Source organism: Vigna unguiculata, chromosome 9, assembly GCF_037176805.1.
Source record: "Vigna unguiculata cultivar grain cowpea cultivar isolate G323 ecotype 2 chromosome 9, ASM3717680v1, whole genome shotgun sequence".
Taxonomy (NCBI): Eukaryota; Viridiplantae; Streptophyta; class Magnoliopsida; order Fabales; family Fabaceae; genus Vigna; species Vigna unguiculata.
The window spans coordinates 35,295,540-35,317,427 of NC_140800.1; the positions used below are offsets into that span (position 1 = coordinate 35,295,540).

Consider the following 21,888-nt stretch of genomic DNA (forward strand, 5'->3'; position numbering starts at 1 on the left):
TTAGTGTGTACGATATTAAATAAATAGTTTTGCAGGGTGAATTGGAATGAAGCCAATTCTCAAAGTTGGCTTCCCTTGTTTTGAAGTTGATATATACCGTCGATGACAGCTAACAAAGTATCACCAAAAATCATCCTATGCGAAATGGAACAAACACACAACAGAAGTAAATATTAATTAAGATTATTTTGGGCAACCTAGCTTTGTCGTGTTACACCCCCTTTAATTAACTCCATCCCCTTTTTATGGTGGTTTAAGAATGCATTTCATTCATCATGGTTCAACCTTCAAGGGTTCTGTAACAGTCATTTTCAAATTTGAGAGACCACTTCAACTTAATTTCCACTTTCTTCTTTCTTAAAACTTTGCTTAGCCACCCTTTAATTTAGATGGGTCATCTTTAAATATATGCTATTAGTTTGATTTTATTATCTTTGTTGAGCAGCAAAATATAGATTATTATTAAGACGTCTTCAACTGTAAGAAAAAAAAAAACTAGTTATTCAAGATTGCATGCACCAAGAAATGTTTTGAGTTGAAGAGTCTTCAGGTGGTATATATACAAGAATCCTATTGGTGAAAGGGGTCAATTTTTTTGCTTTGACAGTGTGATCTTAATGAAAAGTCGCCTAAGACTACAAACGGGGTTAATTTATAATTATCATATATTAAAAGTTTGCAGGATTATTACAGTATGACTGGGATTATTAATTCATTGTTACCGGACTTGTTCTTATTTGTGACCAGGCTTAAGGTATTACTAGTTAGTTATGTGCAGCATTTCAATTGGTAATAATGACAGAGGAAGACCAAAACCATTTTTCTAAGCTTTTTATTGAAAATAATTGCCTGTAGCTAGGATTTCTATTAAATAATTTATTCTCCCTTTACAGTTACCATTTTTCTTCGTCAAAATCAACCGGTAATTTCCATACCATGGTCCAAAAATAGTGTTTATAATGAGTTAATTATATATTTTTTCGCATGTACAAATTATTTGAAGTATTTTTATAATGTATTTTTCTCTTATATCTCAGTTTATTTTGGTACCTATTTTATCTCATAATTTTGGCCATTTTCTTTTTTCTCCCCTCTTAGTTATAAAAAATATTATAATAAAAGAAGTGGTTAGTAAAACTTCTCAACAATCCATATCCATGGTTTACACTATAAGCTTTCTTGTTTTGGGAGATGTGTGGTATCTCGTTAAAGAAGGGTGGATATATAACAATTTTGCAATTTATAAATCAATCTGAAAAAACAAAGCTGTTTCAAAATAAAAGTAATAAATCGATCCTTGAAATATAACATTTACGAAAAAAAACAAAGGTTATTTGACAACATATATTTATTTACCTCTACTGCATATATGCTTTCCCACCTCACTTTTTAATGTTTTGTATAGTGCAATTAGAGCTTTTATATGTTTTAATTTTTTACATTAAAAAATAAATTTAAGCAAACCATAATGTAAAAATACGAGAGTTTGTCTAAACTCTATGAAAACATGAGATTTCGGTTTCCACAAAAAAAATCTTCACTTCCTCCAACACTTAATAAACCTTTAGTAGCAATTGTATGAGTGTCTTCAATTTAGTACATCTTATCCTTTAGTCGTTTTATCATTAAGAATATGCAGTTAATTTAACACATAATAAAAAGTTATATGTTGGGGGCAAATAGTCAATAACCTTTCCGAAACTCAAACCTGATATGATTAATTAAGACAGGTCTATTTAGGGTTTAGGATTCAGTGAATTTATTGGTCTCTATATCATCCTTTGAGGGTTGAACTAATCCCTAAATGTTTCAGATGAAACCTGTGTTGCTGTTGAAGTGTTCCATTGTTTATATTTCTGTATACCCTATAGTTGAATTGTTAGAAAGAAGACAATTTGGTTTTAAGATACAATTCATCTGTTGGATGGATAGACCTACCAATTACAACTGTGTGAGGTAATTTTATCTTCAAAACACACACAAATAAATAAATATAAAATATATATATATATATATATATATATATATATATATATATATATATATTGATGTTTACGGACAAACTGTATTCATATTTTGATGGGAAGATAAGTGTTTGATTTCGTGGGGTATGAAATCTCAATCGGTTAAGAAACACATTAGAATAATAGTTACTTCACTATATGTTTCAATGTTTCATTTGACTTGCCATCTGCATGGAATTGAAGAATGAAAAACAAAGGCAGACGGTTTGGAAGTACTTTTCTTGATGCTATACTTACACGCCATTTCAATTAATCCTTAAGATTAAAAATTGATTTTGACACCTCTCTGACTCTCTCATGCCATTAATAAAATCACTATTAATTAATAACAGAAGGATTTTTCAAAAAAAATTCTGGTCGTCTTCACCAGCTTTTGCTGTATCTTGTTCTTATTATCAATCAATTAATTAATCAGAGCATCGTTAAACCAGTTAACTTCGTGTGTGATTGCTTTCAAAACAATTTTTCAAACAATCCTACATCATAGGGAGACATTTGGATTTGAAACGATTATTATCCTGTCTCAATAACCTAAGTATTTAGCAGATAATAAGGAATAAAATGTGCGGATTTAAATCAACTACGCAAATGCATTCCACTGCATTTTCCTCTTCTTCTTGTCCGTTGGCCTTCACGTGCGTTTTTAATTTCTGGGACTACTTTATTGATAAGTCCTCTCTTCAACTCGAAAAAATGGAAACATATTCTTTCCATTTATGGCTGTGCTTTACACAATGCAAAAAGAGAATTAATGGACGCATCAAAATAGGTTTTAATCTGTCAACTTGGTTGTTCTCGTACACACAAAAATGGTTTTCAAAATCAACATACTCTTCCAAGATCAGATTTATCGAGATTTTCAAGAATTTAAGATCAGTTTGTGAAACCTAACAGTGAAAAAAACTTGAACCAACTCAAAAAGAAACCTATTCAATAGCCTTTTAATGTAAAATTGCTGCAATACTATAAATGGGCATAAGCAACGCCCCTCTCCCAAAATGGTTGCTGTGACACCTCTTTCATCTTTCTTTCTTCAAATCTTTTTAATGTTCTTATACGACACGACGTGTGCAGAATTCAGATTACGAAGTTTAGTCAGAGACCCTTTGAACAATTAATCGCGAAGAAAAACAAGGAAAACGAAAATTTTGATACAACTATAAATGTTAAGGGGAAGTTATCCTAATTTAGTTTAGGGTTTTCGTTAAACTATAACAAGGAGCGAGCTTAGATGACTTAAAATGTTCAGGACTTCCATTAAAAAAAAAAAAGTATTTACTTGTCTGGTCTATTTTTCTTAATTCATTATCTAGAAGAGTATCTCTTCGTCAAACACCAGAATTAAACTCTCTTAAAGATTTAATGAATATTGAGTGATCACTTCCCAAATTATTTACCAAAAAAAATGAAAATCCAAGAATCAGAGTCCAAACTTTATGAGTTGTTCATCATTCACATTAAGTTTAGTGTTTTATTCTACAAAATTGATAATCTTGGCTTCAAGAAAGTTATCCACTTACCAATATGACGAAAGAGGTATTATAATGAGTTTAGTTGAACTAATTATAATTAACATACACTCATTTAAATTGTTTTTTATTTTCTTTTCTCATTAAACTTTGGTTGAATGATGAGTTTTTTTGCTTGCTAACGTCGTGTTTGTCTCTTTTTCTACATGTATAAAAATGCTTATTATACGGAGAATGAATTTAGTATTATATGCTTGGCAATTTAAATACCATAGAGGAACAATTATCTTAAATTTTTTTAGGGGTTCATATACAACATAATGTAATTCTTCTGATTTTTTTTTTTTATAATGTGTGTGTTTTATATATCCGCAAAATTAATAAAGTGTTAAAAGAAAATTGCTTACCTACCGACATGAGCCAAGAGGTATTTCAAAGTGTTTATTCAACATATTATTACAGCATATGTTGTAAGTTAATTTTAACCTTATTTTATTAAACTTTATCGACCTTATCATTTCAGTAAGTTTCATTGTTTAATTTATAAGTAAACTCTTAATAAAAACTTGTCAACTAAATACTTAGTTGATCTGTGTTCAAATAAATTTCAACCACACTAAATGTGCATGTCTTTTGTCTTTGATATATATAAATATATAATATAATATGTGTGTATATTTTTCAATGTTAATTTTTAGACTAATTTTTGGCCTTGTTTATATTTTTAGTTTTAGTTTACTTCCTTACATTTAGTCTCATTTGAGTCTTCTAGAACATCTCGTAGAAAATATTAGTTCTTCTGTTACTTTTAAAAATATAATTATCAATCAATTGACATGGTATTTCTTATCATATATATATATATATATATATATATATATATATATATATATATATATATATATATATATATATATATATATATATAGATATATATATCATTAAATTGGTCGAATTAGGGTAAGAAAACCTAACAGGCAGATAATTTTAGTCTAACACAGAAATTTAAAGGTATTAAAGTATTTTTAATTTAAAATACTAAATTATAAAACTTAAAATATAAACAAGAGGTAAAAATATATTAATCAGAAAGGAATTCTTTATCTTTTCAGTTAGATACTTTAAATTTTAGTGCGTGTTGATTGATAGTTAAACTTTACTTCTTTAATAAATATTTACATTGAACTATTTATTTTTGAATTAATTTTTCATTTTATCTCCTTTTGCAAATAAATACATTAATTATAATTTTATCTGATGTAATCCTCAAGAATTTATCCTTTACAAATTGTATATTAATTTTCTTTTATTAAATCATATATAGTAACAAAAGAAAATTCTTCAATCGTTTATTTATTTAAATCCCAGTAATTAATTTATTTTATATTTATATGAGATCACTTTTCCAAACATTAGAATATAATAGATTCAGAAATAAATAAACAGAGACTTCTTTTATTGTTTTTCTAAATTCATATTTTTGGTATATTCCACATATGAGAAAAATAAACTGTACCAAAAAGGATTAATAATGAGTGATAGGTATTTAATACAAATAATTTAACTGTAACACAATAAAAGAACACTTTATATAAGAAAGAAAAATGTTAAGAGCGAATTAGAATGCAGTATAAGTTCAAGGTATTTATTTATGAAAAATATGAAATGTAAGGATTAATTAAAATGAATTTGAAGTTGATAATTCTAAGAATGTGATAAAATTTTAAAATAAAAATAAATTTAAGGTATCTATTTATACTAAATTTAATATATAGGAATACTCTTTAATTTTTTTAATAGAAGTACAATAATAACCTAAATATGCAACTCATCATGTACAAGACACACAGAAAAAGGTGTCGACATGTTGTTTGTATGAGCATTTATTATAGAAAGCAATTTTTGGGAAGGATTTTATTTTGCATAATAATATTTGATATAAGAATGATAAAAATGTCCAACAACTTAGTCTATCGATATTGCTTAGAAACTGCTTCATTTTATGAATGATGTGGGAAATCAACCACAGTCTTCGATCAAGGAGAGACGTCCCTTTAGTAAGAACTATACGGTAACCAAACAAGTGGATTTGATTATTAACGTGGTGCAATGGTTTATATAATAATTGAGGGAATTTGAAAAGGAACGGCAATAGGAATTTCATTTTTTTTTTTTCCTTTTTGTTTTTCTTGTTAAAAGCAAAGAGGATTTTGATAAGGTCTCTATTTAAGTACATGTATACAGAGGGCACAATCTGTCGTGTGAAGACAACAAAAGTGACTTACCATCCACAACCCTAAACCAACCCCTCCTTCCTCCACTTATATATCTTCTTCCAGACTTCTCTTTTCTGTGCTTGATGTTCAAGATTTCTCGCCGCTACCTTCACCATAATATCTCCACCCTCAACCTCCATCCACAGTAACTGTGTTTCTCCCTCATTCCATGGAGGATTCTTCCGCAGGTGAAGACCCTAAGACCTGTCCCCGAGGCCACTGGAGACCTGCAGAGGATGAAAAGCTCAGACAACTTGTTGAACAATATGGTGCTCAAAACTGGAATTCAATTGCTGAGAAGCTTCAAGGAAGATCAGGTACACATCATATCATTCATGTATATATATCACCAAGTTAATTCAAAATCTTAGTGGAACACTGGAAGATCTAATTCAAGGGTTTACTATTAATTACCTTTAATTAATACTACTGCACCTGGCTAGAGTCAACTTGATTAATTCCTTAAGCACTTTGTATTTAACATCTATGTTCATGTATAGATAAAGTTGTTAATTTATCTGCATAAAAATTGTGCATGTCATGTCTCTGTGTCTGTGATTGGTAATAAACCTTATAATCGTATGGTCGTGTTTTGGTTCCTTAGGGAAAAGTTGCAGATTAAGGTGGTTCAATCAGCTTGACCCAAGAATCAACAGAAGACCGTTCACGGAAGAGGAAGAGGAGAGGTTACTCGCAGCTCATCGAATTCACGGGAACAAGTGGGCTCTCATAGCGAGGCTTTTCCCTGGCCGAACTGATAATGCTGTGAAGAACCACTGGCACGTTATAATGGCGAGAAAGCAAAGGGAACAATCCAAGTTATGTGGGAAAAGAAGTTTCCAAGATGTTTATAACGATTCCAACACGTTCCTCGAGAAGAGGACACCACAATCTCATCAGGACCTGTTGTTTGGTACGAGATTTGGGTTGGAGAATGGAAGATTCTTTGACTTTCGGAGCCTCGATAATAATAAGGATAATAACAATAATACTACTGCTAATAATAGGATAGTTGCAGATGCTACTCCCTCTAGTTCTCTGGCGTCTTGGAATTTTGGTTCTGTGCCAACCACCGTAAACGGTTCTACTGTAGTGGATAGAAAAGGAGGGAGAGACTATTTCAACAGTTCTTCTTGCTCTTCTAGTGTTTATCTCTCGGAATGTTCCAGAAACTCAGATAGATCGTTTCTTTACAGAATTTATCCAAATCTTGCATTCTCTCTTCCCAACTACAAGAGGGTTGTTCCAACAAGTCCTTTTAGTTTCCTTGATTCTGATAATGATGGAAGGATAAAGAAAAACTTTTTCATGAGTTTTTGCGATAATAACTCATCCACATTCACCAAGTTGAAGGCTTCCACAGAGAAAGATCTCCAACAACAAACACCTGAAGATGAGACCAATATCGAACCCAAAGAAGTTCCTTTCATTGATTTTCTTGGTGTGGGTGTCTCTTCATCATAATGACCAATCGATGGTTTAATTATTTAACCTCGAATGATACATCTATGATTGTAGTTTAATTAGATTTCTAGTATTCACCCTCCATTATGAATTCTAGCATTTAGCAAATAGCAATTCTAGTTTATAGTTTTGCCAAAGGCCATCGTAATTATGATGAGGCCTTTCATCATCAGGTTGTGTTTAGAGTGAAAATTTTCCAACTTTTTTTGTTTTGTTTATAACTTTAATGTTATTTCCTTGTCCTCGTCTGAAGAATAAAGCTTTGAGTGTTGATGATCTGATTAAGGGTGTGTGAGGCACACGTTTGCTGCGCGAGGCTTGGGGTAAATATACCCAGTAAGTGAATATGGTATTCAAAATTTGCAGACATTGATCACTGAAATGTCTTGTCTCTATTTATGCAATGGCAACTTCGTTTCAAAGCTCACTATAAGAATAAAAGTAGTGGCAGATGCAGCTATCTTTTATGCCCATATATATAGTAATTGCGAGATTGTGATCAAGTGTAGGTGTAACTTAATGAATGCAATGCATGCATTAACTCTTCCTTGCTCAACAATTCACGAGCTTGATGATGATGCCTGAATCTTAGTCATTGCTGCTTTGTGTTTATCGTAGAATCTCGTACAGAAAAGTAAGTAGGTAAATGAGATTAAATTTGGTATAGCAAAGCTGTTTTTTATGCTTTATTTGTAGTTCTGTTATTATTATTTTTGTATGAAAACCACTGATAATATTTAGATTAATTATAACTACACTGGATTAATGATTTTAAATTAAATCACTTTAGTTGTTTTATCAGTATGTTAGAACACACATAGTGCTTTCAAAATTATCATTCCATTTTTCATGAGACTATTTTTGGTATTTATTATTTATTATGATTTATAAACACGCAATAGTTTGAAAATTAATTCATAAGTGAGATAGAATTTAGAATATACATCGCTAGAAATTGTTTTTATTGATATTCTTGCAAGATTTCTACCTAGATAACCATCGTAAGCGCAGTTATCATCAATTTCGTTTGTTTTGTAGACTGAAAACCTTGACACAGTATCCATCATGTTGTTATTTATATTACAAGATTATTTTACATTGTAAAAATAATATTATAATTATAAATGCTTCTGTAATTTGGTGGACAGTAAATAGCTTAGTTAGAGATAGAATGTGTCCTTAGAACATGCAACAACCGAAATATTCTTTTCCAATTCTTCACATACTTATTCTGACGTAAAATTGTGACTGAAATTAAACAATGACGTCACAACTATCAATTTGGACACATGCCAATAAAATATAAGGCAGAGGAGGAGTATGATTTGAAAAATGATGTGTAATAGGGCATGAATTTAATGTATACAAGATGTTTTATAGTGGGTGTATTGTTAAGAGGTTTAAATTAAAACCATTTTTCTAAATGTCAATAAGCTTTTGCTTTATTGCAAAACGTGCAAGCTATTGATATCTATTTCACAACTAAATTTGTGCAAAATAATATTACATAGAAGGAAAATGTATACACTGGTAGCTGGGGGAATACCCACCATGTAAAAAAGAAGAAGAATGTAATTAAAAATTGGTTAACTAAGTTCTTTCGTTTCTTACATATATCTTTGTAGAATTTCTTGGACAAACAAATTGGTTAACTAAGTTTTGATTTGTAATTAAAAATTTATTTGGTGGGACTTACTTCCTACTTTCATATGTGATTTGAATTTCCTAAAAGTAATTTCTGAGTTTCATTTTTACTTAATCCCTTGACAATTTACTTGTAAAAGTATATGGTTATTAAAAAATAACTTTTATATATTAAATGTGAAAGTGTCGTTCTTCATCTGAAAATGAAGCATCCTTGTTGATGTTAAAGCTTTCAGAAATATTATCCATAATAAAACGAAAATATGGAAAGATAACAAAACTTAAATTAAAGGTAAAGAACTATAGAGCAGGTCAATTAAAATGAGACAACATTCAGAAAAAAAGATTGCAAACTAAATAACTTCAGTCAATTTCAATATTAATCATATACGTTATAATTAATGTTACTTCTTCAAATAATAATAATAATTGTAATTTTCATCCCCTTGGCCATGGGTTAATTGGATAATGACAAAATTAAAATATTTAATGCATAAACAAAATTATATATTTCGCATGGTGTATAAATATAAGAAAATATATGTATATTACAATTTTATATATATATATATATATATATATATATATATATATATATATATATACATTACCAGAAAACTCTTAAATAATGACCAATTTTAATGATAAAAAGTTGTTAATCACTATAGTGACCTGTTTAGATATCAATTTACAAAATAAACAATTATTGATTACCAAAATGACTATTATTATGAATAAAAAATTATAATTGGTTACTAAATTGGTCACTAGTTTATTAGAGACTAATTTCTTTAATAGCAAAAAATTTGGTAACTAATGTTTAGTGATCAGTTTATAAACTAATTATTTTAATAGTCAAAATTTTGGTAATTAAATTTTAGACATCGATTTAAAAATTAACTATAATTTTTTATTCACAATAATTAATTATTTTAGTAACCAATAATTTTTTTTTATAAATTTGTATCTAAATTAATTACTATAATAACTAATAATTTTTTATCAATAAAATTGGTTATTATATATATATATATATATATATATATATATATATATATATATATATATATATATATATATATATATATATATATATATATATAAAAGCTAAAATACGAGCAACAATACATTGTCGAGCTCAAATGAAAAATCACAGGTAACTCAAAAGTTAAAACATTGTTAAGAAGATCGTCAGAATTGACTTAGTGATGACAATTATTTTAGGTTATTTGCGTAAAATTCTAAATTCAATTATCATTACAGTACACCCGAAAAAAAAACGTTTAAAAATCATTAATATTATTAACAAATCTTAAAGAGAAAAAATAAAATAAAAATCACACTGAGGCAGAGCTTTTTTTTTTCTTGTGATGAAGTGAAGGTTGAAGTTGGAACTAACATTCTTAATATTAACTCATTTAAAATGTGAGGAATTGAACATGTGTCCATTATTAACCAACTACGAGAAAGACCGGTACAAATTCAGTTAGTTCGTAACTCACATCTATAAATGCAACACATTATTATTAAATCTAATGTTCTTATGCCCAACAAAATCCTTCTCAATTTAAATTTTTCAAAAAAATTGAAATGAAGTCGAGTTAGAAAACATGACACCAACAACTGTATATTATTATTAGATAAAATATATTTTAAATCCTTTAATATTCAATTAATTTTTTTTTTAAATATTGGTTTTGATGTTCATGCCATTTACCAGTAATATGAACTTTTTATGATTTGATATGAATAATCCTCTAAATTTTGAAATATAAAAGTGTGTGATTGTTCTAGAAGAGTAGAAGAAGATGAAGTAGAAGAGGTGGTGAACTGGAGTTAAAAGTTAAAATAGGTAGTGGCGGTAGTTGGGAAGTAGAGAATTAAATAGAGAAAGGTTGGTTTGTCACACGTGTACACTCATGTCATAGCTTTAACCTATAATTTATGTATAAATAGGTTTTATAGTATTAGTGTTTTTCTTTAAATTGCAGCATTGGTTACATCATAGATTCTAGTCATAGCCACTATCTTAGACATATTTACCTATATAGGTCTTGGGATAGAAAATTATATCGTTGAATCGCGCTAAGAATTTGTCAATTTCCAAACATACCCAATCTTCAATCTTACAACTCTTACAAAAATTAGTTTTTTAAACTAATTTTACCACACTTATTCATTTTCTTTGAAAAGAATTACGTTTTTGAAATAGTTTAGCTTACGAGAGTTCTGCAAAAGTTATAATTGACGGATAATGAAGATGGTTGGTGTTTTAGAGGGGAATGGTAGTCGAAATCATCATTCTCATGGGCATCGTTAGAATCTATTTTAGCGTTTGAATTTATATCAATTTCAATGAAAAGTTCTTTTATAGATTAAGTACGAGTATTAGTAATATCTGTTTTTTTTTAATTGATAAGAAAATATGAATGAGTATAAACATATTCATTTTGTTCTCTATTTTTTACTTTTTTTTTCATATATCCGTCTTAATTTTTGTTCTCGTTTTAATTTTAAATTATGTATTCTAAAAAAAATTATATTATTTTTTTCTTAATTTTAACTTATTTATAAGACACATAAATGATATCTTTTTATAATTAATTAACTTTTATTAAATTAACATTTGATAATCTTATTTAATATTTATATAGTTATAGTTTTTATTTTTATGACATTTTGATGTTGTAAACAAAATACATGTTTTTTATATTAATTTAATATTTAATAATATAATATATTTTTCTAGTTTTCTTTTTAATTTTACTTAATTAATAATATTTGAAATATAGTAAAAGAACGAGTAATTATAATGGGCAAAAAACATAAATTTCATACTTATTAAATTGAAAATAAAAATAAGTAAAAAAGAATGAGATAATAAATTCGAATTGATAAAATGATATAAAATATTGATTTAAAATCATTAATTTACACTAGTGTATGTGAACATTTTACAATATATAAACTACTCTTCTATGTTCTTTGACTTCATATATCACACTCTCCGAAACAATAATTTAAATCAAACTTTATAGACATGTCAAAGTGAGTCAATCCGGCTCACGCGGGTTGACTCACAACGAGTCGGGTTGAAAATGAGTGAACCGAACCCGACTCACTTTATGGTAAATCAGAAATTTTGCAATTCGACTCAGCTTACCACGCGTTGGTGGGTTAAGTGGGTTAGCTCACCAAGTCACATAAAAAATTATTTATTTATTTATTTTTAAGTATTCAAATATTTAAATAATTTTTTAAGCAACCTATGAAATGACAATCATAGTAAAATCAATAACCTCATCATGCTCACCACCAATATATGATGAATTGTTTCCAAGAAAGTATCCATATAGTTCAAGAAAATATAACTAATATTACACAATTTTTTCATGCTATTCAATATAAATAAAAAAACTACGATTTTTGTCATGCTAATTTAGAAAAGTTTATTTTTAAGATGATTATTTGAGTAATTTACTATAAAGATTATAGTTAAAGATTAAAGTATCGACGTATATAACTTGGCAATCAAATTAATTAAACATTCAAACTATTTAAATATTTTTTAGCAACATTCTAACATTTAAAAATATGAAATTGTGAACATATATAATTAAGAGTAGTAAATAATTATTAAAAAAAGTTGTAAAAAAATGTTGGCAGATTAAGTGAGTCAACTCACCTTCAGTCCGTTTAATCCGAAGGTTAAGTGAGCTGAGTTGAGTTCAACCCACTTTTGAAAAAATTGAATTTTTCTTAACCCAATCTAACTCGAACTCGTAATGAGCCAGATTCACTCACGAATATAAAACTCATTTGGACTTTCCCTAAAACCTTGTAACATTTTACTACAATAATATAACAAAAATCAAATACAAAGTTAAAATATATTGTTACTATCACCTGTACTTCCTAATCGTAAGTGATGAGTGACTTTTCAAAATATATTATTTCTCATCAACTCAATAACATTTATAATATTAAAACATCGTTTTTCAGAATTACCAGGTGTTTCCTTGGTTCTACCTTATTAGACACCGTAATAATCGTTACTTGCAAATTTCAATATCACTTATTTGTTTATTTATTTTAAAGCATGAAAAAGTCTAAAGTTAACCTATTATTAAGGATCCAAAAAGTTAATTTCAAGCACGGGTCATCACACGATAGAAAATAAAAGACTCCGAAAATTTTGTTTGAAAACTTTAAGATGAAGTAATTTCATCATAGATGAAACACCATCTAACTATCGACATGTCTTAATAAAATAATAATTTTATTTAATAAACATCAAAATGAATTCTTAGTTATCTTTGCTTTAACTTTTTATACTCATTATATGTAATTTTTTATCCAACACATTAAAATTCATTTACAAAAATAATTCTCCTTTATGTAATTTAAATTTGATCTTTAAATAGTAGAATTTATCAACAAGGATCGAGTTTAGTAAACGATTTCTCAAAGCAATTGCACCAATATTTTGAATTTTTGTTATTGGTACTCGAAATCTCTTCTACTAAACAATCCCTAGTGCATTATACTTTGTTTGACGAATGGATTTGAATTGCATAGCTAGAAAAGATAATTTAGGTAAAAGAGGATATGATTATATATCCAGTAATTTATACGCCTTATGTGGTGCATCTGTCACTTCAACATTTTTTCTTTGAGTATATGATATCTAACTTTACTTGGAATCTCTGCTTTAAATGGTTTGGAGTATTAACAACACAATATAACAAAACCTTACAACATTTTGATCAATTTTATCTACATGGTTTGAATATTAAAGAAAATAAGTTATGGAAGGTGATATGAGTGGCTATGATTAGAAGTATTTGGCACCATAGAAATTCCATTGTATTTAGAAACAACACAGTTAAAAGCTTGGATAAGGTTGAGAAACAAATTATCAAAGGCAAATTTTTCATATTTTGATTGTTGTTTATGTCCAAACTCATGTATTCAATTTGTTTTACATTAGTTCAAAAGTAAGATAAAAACAATGGTCTCATATATTATAATGCTATTATCTTTCACTCTAACCCCTTATTATCATCACCTATATGTTATGTGTTGTTTTGTTAAGATTTTTAGGCAAACTTTTTGCAAAGAAGATAGTTATGTTTTGGAATTATCATAAAAGGCTACTCTAAATATCTCTTGCTGACTCTAGTGGAAATGATGATTTACGGGTAGGGCTGGACATAATTTACTAAACTATACTAAACTATAGTTAATTGTACTATATTAAACTAAAATATACTAAACTATTCATAATAATAATTGAACTGTATTATAAAATAGTTCAGTTTTAAAAAATTAAACTTATGTTAAGTTAACTAAGTTAACTATTGAACTATAGTATATTGAAAGAGCAAAATATCTCAAATAAAATATTGGTATTAGGATAAGAATTGGACATATGAATTTTGTGTCTTACGTTCTATTCTTTCTCTTTCATATTGAAATATTTATTTTATTTTGTCTTAATTTTTTTCTTTACTCTTTCTTTGAGAAAAAAATAAAATATTTATAATTAATTTATTAAAAAAATTATAAATTAATTCAAGATCTTATTTTATTTTGAATGAATTTTACTATGTAATGTTATTTTTATGTTATGATTTTACACAAATTATTTTTAAAAATTAAATTTTGTGACAGCTAACATTTCTATAATTTTTTATTTATATTCTTAAATATTGAAATTAGTATAATAAATATAAATATTGGTACTAACGTATTTTTTATTTTAAAATTTTATGTAATATTATTTTTTAGTTTTAAAATATTTATTATGTGGCGTCAACTTTTTTAAAGAGAATTTATTTTAAAAAAATTTTAAAAAATATAAAAAGTTATTGATTCGTTGTTTCACGAAATATAATTTAGAACTTCATAAAATTTCTAGAACATTTTTCACACAAATATTAATGAATGCAAATGTTAAAAAATATATTAATTTTGAGAATTTTCTAAAATAAATTCTTTTAAAAAATTTGACGCAACATAATAAACATTGTAAAACCAAAAAGTAATATTATATAAGATTTTAAAATATAAAAAATAAGTTAATACCGATATTTATATTTATTATATTAATTTTAATATTTTAATTACATTTTAAGTTACAAAAAACTTTAATATAAATAAAAAAAATTATAAAAATGTTAATTGGTGTATTGAAGTATGATGCATATTTCAAATATTATTTCCTAAGCACTTTCAAATTATAAACTTTAGATTATTATTGTGTAGTACAATCATATGTAATTAGTGCAATTCGATTCAAAATAGTGTAATTAAGTTCAAAAATAGTGCAATTCAGTTCAAAATCAATGCAATCTGGTTCAAAAATAGTACAATTCAGTTCAAAAATAGTGAAGTTTATTCAAAATTAGTGCAATTCGGTTCAAAAACGGTTCAAAAACAGTGTAGTTAAGTTAAAAATTAGTGCAGTTCAGTTCAAAAATAGTGCAGTTCCGTTCTGACGTAGTGCAGTTCATAAAACAATTCAGTTTATAACAGTTCAGTTCAGTTTATATCATAGTACAGTGCAGTGCAGTTCAGTTCAGTTTATTTTTAAGAATAACAGTTCAGTTCAGTTCATCTAAACTGTTTTTCAGTTCAGTGCAGTTCATGCGAATAATTTTTTTAATTCAGTGTAGATTTTGGTAGTGCAGTGTAGTTTGATTTATTTTCCCCAGCCCTATTTACGGGAGCTTGTTGAACCTCAATTTTTTGCAAATTTAATTTATTGTATGTTGTATATAGATTGTTATCTTGGTGGCAGATGACCCTATGACACAATTGTATACATAGATTATTTGTAATATTTTGAGTTTGTAGAGACCATAAGATGCATCTCATTTTCTGTTTTGTCTTGTGAGGGGTTTTGATGTTGTTTGAGGTTATGCATGTTGAAAAGGAGATTTAGTATTCATAGGTTTCTTTTTCTCAACTTCTTTGTTTTTATTGGTATTATATATGGGTTGAGACATCCCTAATGTCTCATTTTTTTATTTATATATTAGTTATTGCTGATAAAAAATTATATATATCTGATCTTGATATTCTCACCTAAAGTTAACAAATCTATGTAGATAGAAAAGAATACCTATTTTCGTTGTTTTGTTTTCTTTCTACAAGGTTACTAGCAGTATTGATGTCTTTAGTTTAATATTTTAAAAAGACGGACATGTGATCAACTAGGTAAAGACACTAAACAACAAGTAAATTATTGAACAGTAAAATCATTAAGTGAATTATATAATATCTCTATTAACTAAAAGTTGAAAGTATTAGAGATTTTATATTGACCTCGAAATCACAATACAAAGATAAATAGAAGATAAATAGAAATATCGCTTTACAAGGTATAGTTTTTTTAAGATTGAATTATAGTTATAATAATTATTTTTTCAAATGATATTTGAATCGATCAAAACCTATTTTAAAGAGATATATTATTTATAGAATTTATATATCACCGTAATGAATATAAATTTTATTTTAAAAATTAAATTTATAAAATTGATTTAGACTTAAAATTTACTTACAAAATTTCACATATAATTTCATAACTTATTCTTAAGTTTCAAATCCATATACATTATCTATGAAGTTTTAATCGAACCACAAACTGTTCCAACTTCCAATGACATCCTTGAGAACAAACAACAAACGTACTTGACAAGCTGAGAAAAAGTTTTACAGACAAATAAATTTGTAACGCTATTTCGTGTTCGATAACCTTTAAATTATTTATTACTATTGATGTATCACTTGACTTAATTACGCAAGAGCAAGACGTGTCAATTTTTTTGGCCACCGGCCTGCATCATTATAAAGTGTATGATCTCATTTGTTTCATTTGATGTATATATTTGTTGCTTTTTGACATAGTTAAAGGAAGTAATGAAGACATAAAGATTTTAACACTAAGTAACGAAATTGTGGACCTAATTAACCGAAAGCACTTGGGTACCCATCTCTGATTTCCATTTAGATGGCTCATCATAATCAGACACATGGGCAAAGCAAAGAAAGAGAAGAACAACACATAGATGAAAGAAAGAATAAGTGGTCTCTCTCAACCAACACTGCACCAATGCCTCCAATCGTATTCTTCCACACTTTCTTTTAATTTCTCTGTGATGGGATCTCTTTTTCTTTCTTCCAAAGTATCTTTTTCCTTTTTCTTCACAAAGATTATATGGACTAATTAATTACATTGAAATCATGACCGTTAAGTACGGGAACTTTAATGATTTTATTAATGAAATTTATCAATCAAACATATAATATAAAAGTGGGTTAGAATTCATGGGTCGATTGGTCTACTACAAGTACGAACTAGGTTGGGTTGAAATTTATTTATAAATTTTAGTACAAGTTAAATTTTTGACTTTACCCACTAAGAACTCTGTTCATCCGAGTTGAACCTGTGGTGAGCCGGGTTAGCTTACTAATCCTAGTTTATTAATCCACTCACAGATAAATGGTCACATAATTTTGTTGTATTTGAATTTGGTTGAACTGTTTTCTTTTTTGCCAACATATTGGCTTGATAAAAGCAAACATAATATTATTGTGATTTTGGTTTATATTTGGGATTGAACATTATTTTGAATTATATTGAAGTTTATTTAAATTTTAATAACAATTAAAATTTAGTATTCTTGGAATGTTTTTTTTTAATTAAGTGATCTAGTGAGTCAACCCATTTAATCCATCAATTCGTAGTAGACCGGATCAGATTCAATTTTTTTTGCTCGCTAACAAGTAAACCAAATGATCAACATGTGATAAGCCGAACCGGATAACTTATTCTAACAACTCTAAATATAACTCGGTCTGAGTTAGTTTTTTATTTAACTTTTCGTTAACAATTGATCTTGGGAATCACTTTTGAAAATTTCACATCAATTAGCATAAATTTACAGTAAATAAGTACGTTTATGATTTAGGATTTAGAAATAAAACAGATTCACTATTTTTTTTAATTTTTATTTAAATATGTTTTTTTATTTTTTAAGATAAAAAGTTAAGTATTCCGTTTTCAATTAATCATATGACGTTTATAAAAACAAAGAACTTAACATACATTATATTTTGTGATAAATTTTCATCATAAAAATCTTTTGACACTTTTTATTGATAAACAGAAAACCTTGACATTGATAGTACATAAACTACTTATTTTTACACTAATTTAAATAAAGTTTAAAATGAGTTAAATCTGTATTATGTGTAATCAATTAGGATAGAGATATTGATAGAATTTAAATTCATTTTTCTTTTTGTTGAGATGGCACTAGAGTTGAGGTTGAATATCCTATATCGTGATGTTGAATTTTCGAATGCTGAGGTGCATTAGGGTTTAGGTGAATGTCCTGTGTCTACTAAGGGTTCATTTATTTTAAAGTTTAGTTAAATTACCTAAAAAAAACAATGTTAAAAATAGTTAATGTGTTTTCATAATAATAATTATAAAAACAATAATATAATATACAAATGATGACTTTCTGAAAATCAACTAATATAAATATATTAAATAATTCTTATAAATATTTAGAGAATGAACTTTATAAACAAATATCGTAATTAAATATTAGTATTTGTACTTAATATATCAAAAACTTTTTTTAAGGAATTACTCGTATTTATTACAAAACCAAGTTTGTAATCAAATTCTAGGAACATAACTTAACATATGGACTATTTATTTTTCATGTAAACTTAGTTTATGTATTTAAATAAATACTGTTTGTAAGCTTTCGTAGTTGCTTTCACAGTGTTTCCTATATTTTAAAGTATTCTTGATGTCCTATTCTAAATTATTAAGCCTTTGATTGGATTCAACCATGGTAAACTATTGAATATTCAAATATAAACATTTTAAAATAATTTCTTAATGTTCTTCTGGAGGTCCAAAAGGTCACCAAAACCAGATATATAGCTGCATGTTTACGTGAAAGAACAAAGAACTACTCACTCATTATTCATTTATCCTAGTATTGATAATTGATGGGATAAACACTAATTCAATAACAAAAAAATATAAAAGTATATGGTGGAAATGTTTTCTCCAAACTTGAAATTTTTTTGGGAGGAATAATAACAATATAAAACAATAATAGTTATTATAAAATGAAAACACTTATATTTTTAATGTAAAAAAACTCTATCAATTCGAAAAGTACAAATAAATAGTCATAAACAGGTAAATCAATTTTCAATAAAATTAAATATGAATACAAAAAGTCAAAGTAAATACATAAACAAGTACCTGCAGCAACAATAAAACTTACTTTTTCAGCCATGAATATCTAATTAAGGATTCCAACTATCAAAATAAAGAACTATATTCCGTAAAACTTTTGACAAAATTCCAATATGATAGTGAATGTATAAACTATTTTTTTCTTTTTCTTTTTTTCTCTTTGAAATACTGGTGGCTAAAAATTTGCACTTTCTTTGACTTAGAAAACCCTTGCCAACTTAAGTGAAGTAAAACAAAATGAAGTTAACTAATTTAAATTTTCCAGACACATCATTGAAAACTTAAACTATTTATTAGTGTATTATTTACCTCTCCAACTTGAATGGTGTCAAAGAAATCTGAAAATTTTAAGAATAAACTTGATAGTATGAATATGAAGATTATTTAAATAAATAATATATAAGAAGAGTATTCATAAGTTTATTTTCTCATAAGGTTATCTATACTTTATTAAATTGAAATACCTCCCCTACAAGAAAATGTCTTATTAATAACTAATTTTAGTGATTAAAAGTTGTTAGTCATTATAGTGACCAATTTAGATACCAATTTACAAAATTAAAATTTATTGGTTACTAAAATAATCATTAATATAAATAAAAAATTATAATTGGTCACTAAATTTGTTAATTAATTAGAGAGCAATTTAGTAACTAACAACTTTTAATCACTAAAATTGATTACTAATGAATCATTTTCTTATAATGTTCTAATCTAATTTATGATAATGTACCAAAAAAAACAAGAAGATGGAGAAAGATATATGAGCGGTTGGAAGAAGTGGTGTCGAATCAAAGCTTTGGGGTACAACAAGTGTCACCCAAATTATGCAGTCAATATTGCCATTCCTACTTTAATTGCTTTAATCATTTCTTCCTATCTAAAACCCTTCGCATATTCTCCTCCGTTAAGCCTCCAAAAATCACGCCACTACTTTTCCAACTAAATTTATCTCCATCTTTTAAGACCTCCACCACATACAATAACTACCCACTGCTACTTTTTTTTTTTTTCTCTTTCATACTAATTATTCATCACTCTTATCTACAAAATTGTTGCTACATAACAAATAATGCGTGAATTAGAGTAAAACAAGTACACACTTATGATAATTCATAAAAGTGAATTAATATTCTTGGTCAGTTATTAAATTTTCAATGTTGCGTTGACGTGTCAGAATTGGAAGGGCACAGTTATTAGTTAATTGTTAGACCCCACTTCATCATACAGTTGAACAGTTAAAATGTCCACGGCGGTGACAGTTATCATGGTGTACCTCTTAGTTGCATCTACTTACTTTAATCAACAAATTATTGAATTCACTGTAATTATTAAAGAAAAGTCAGTTATATGTCCCCATGTATAAAAAAACAATCTTGATATGGCCCATAGTGTAACACAACCCATTCCATTATTAAAGGGATAAGCCCCAACCCATCCTTAAGCCAACACAACTAAAGTTAGCTTATTTCACTAGTTGTTCCTAAGGTCTGCACTATACAAGAATGTCTCAGGGAAGAGACAGTGCAAAATCTTTGGTTTTGGTCTCTGTGATTTGTCTACTGTGCCTGTTGGTTCTTTTGGAAGGTGCTAATGCAGCAACTTACACTGTTGGAGGACCTTCAGGATGGACCTTCAACACTGACACTTGGCCCAATGGAAAAAGGTTCAGAGCTGGTGATGTCTTAGGTAAGTAAATTTAATTTTTACTCCGTTCTCTGCAAAATGCTAGTTTTAACTTGTTCAGACTGTGTAAGAAAATGTGTTATGCTTCTGACCATGTAACTGCGTGCTGAATGTGGTAACTGTTGCAGTGTTCAAGTATGACTCAACGAGCCACAATGTGGTTGCTGTGGACAAGAATGGATACAGCAAGTGCAGAAGTACAGCAGGTGCGAAAGTGCTGAGTTCAGGGAACGATCAAATAAAGCTAGCAAGAGGACAGAACTACTTCATATGCAACTATCCTGGTCACTGTGAATCTGGGATGAAGATTTCCATTAATGCAGTGTGATGCTGTTCAACACTTCTTTAATTGAAGTAGTTCATTGTAAAATAGCTAGCATTACTAAATGTTAGTGTGTGATGTTTGTATATATTAATCGCAATAATTTTGTGAAGAAAGTAAGTGTGAGCTGGCTCTGATGATGGTTCAGTTTGGAATGTTTGTGTGGTGGGAGTATGATAATGGTGTATCAGTCACGGGCTCTTCTTATTAGACACTGGATCTGCATATTTTTATGTTATTCAAGTCTGAGGGCCAATTGTCTGTGTTTGTGTGTCGGTGTCACGGTGTTTGGTTGTATTAACAAACAAATTTGTTGCCTCAATAAATTAAATTTGCTAAGTAAAGCCAAAAGTTCTTGGTTAGAACTAGCTTTGAGGTGTTTAATTAAGCTTTTGGATGAACGACTATTATAGAGTTGTTATTAGTGATATCTATCTAGCCTTTACTCAAAGTATAGTTGAAATCTGAGATAACATGGTTTGAATTTGTGATGGAGAAATGTTTACATCTCATTTATTCAGGTTAAATAAATTTATTTTTGAAAAAATAAAAAATATTTTTAATTAATGGTAAATTAAAAAAGTGAAATAAATTTTTTCTTTAGATATTTTTAGATATTAATTTTAGCATAAAAAGAAGAAAAACACAAGACAGTTTCTTTTGATCAACATGTTTCAAAAGTTCCAAAATTAGCAAGCGAAGTCGATCA

At 27.6% G+C, this 21,888-nt stretch overlaps 2 protein-coding genes across 2 annotated transcripts; both read left to right on the top strand.

Annotated features, from left to right (window-relative positions):
- Positions 1-5,725: 5,725 nt before the first annotated feature.
- On the top strand, positions 5,726-7,777 carry LOC114162527 (uncharacterized). Its single transcript, XM_028046448.2, has 2 exons — positions 5,726-6,086; positions 6,374-7,777. The coding sequence occupies exons 1-2, from the start codon at positions 5,939-5,941 to the stop codon at positions 7,231-7,233; spliced, it is 1,008 nt and encodes a 335-aa protein (XP_027902249.1). The 5' UTR covers positions 5,726-5,938; the 3' UTR covers positions 7,234-7,777.
- A 12,790-nt stretch (positions 7,778-20,567) lies between these two features.
- On the top strand, positions 20,568-21,523 carry LOC114162484 (basic blue protein-like). The gene is made up of 2 exons (XM_028046395.2): positions 20,568-20,860; positions 20,986-21,523. Exons 1-2 carry the CDS (start codon positions 20,677-20,679, stop codon positions 21,183-21,185), a joined length of 384 nt encoding a protein of 127 aa, XP_027902196.1. The 5' UTR covers positions 20,568-20,676; the 3' UTR covers positions 21,186-21,523.
- The last annotated feature ends 365 nt before the right edge of the window (positions 21,524-21,888 follow it).

Bases quoted from the DNA above. Each gene is read 5' to 3' on its own strand.
- LOC114162527 (XM_028046448.2), top strand. From the start codon at position 5,939: ATGGAGGATTCTTCCGCAGGTGAAGACCCTAAGACCTGTCCCCGAGGC. The intron at 6,087-6,373 runs GTACACATCATA...TTGGTTCCTTAG, and splicing joins GAAGCTTCAAGGAAGATCAG to GGAAAAGTTGCAGATTAAGG.
- LOC114162484 (XM_028046395.2), top strand. From the start codon at position 20,677: ATGTCTCAGGGAAGAGACAGTGCAAAATCTTTGGTTTTGGTCTCTGTG. The intron at 20,861-20,985 runs GTAAGTAAATTT...TAACTGTTGCAG, and splicing joins CAGAGCTGGTGATGTCTTAG to TGTTCAAGTATGACTCAACG.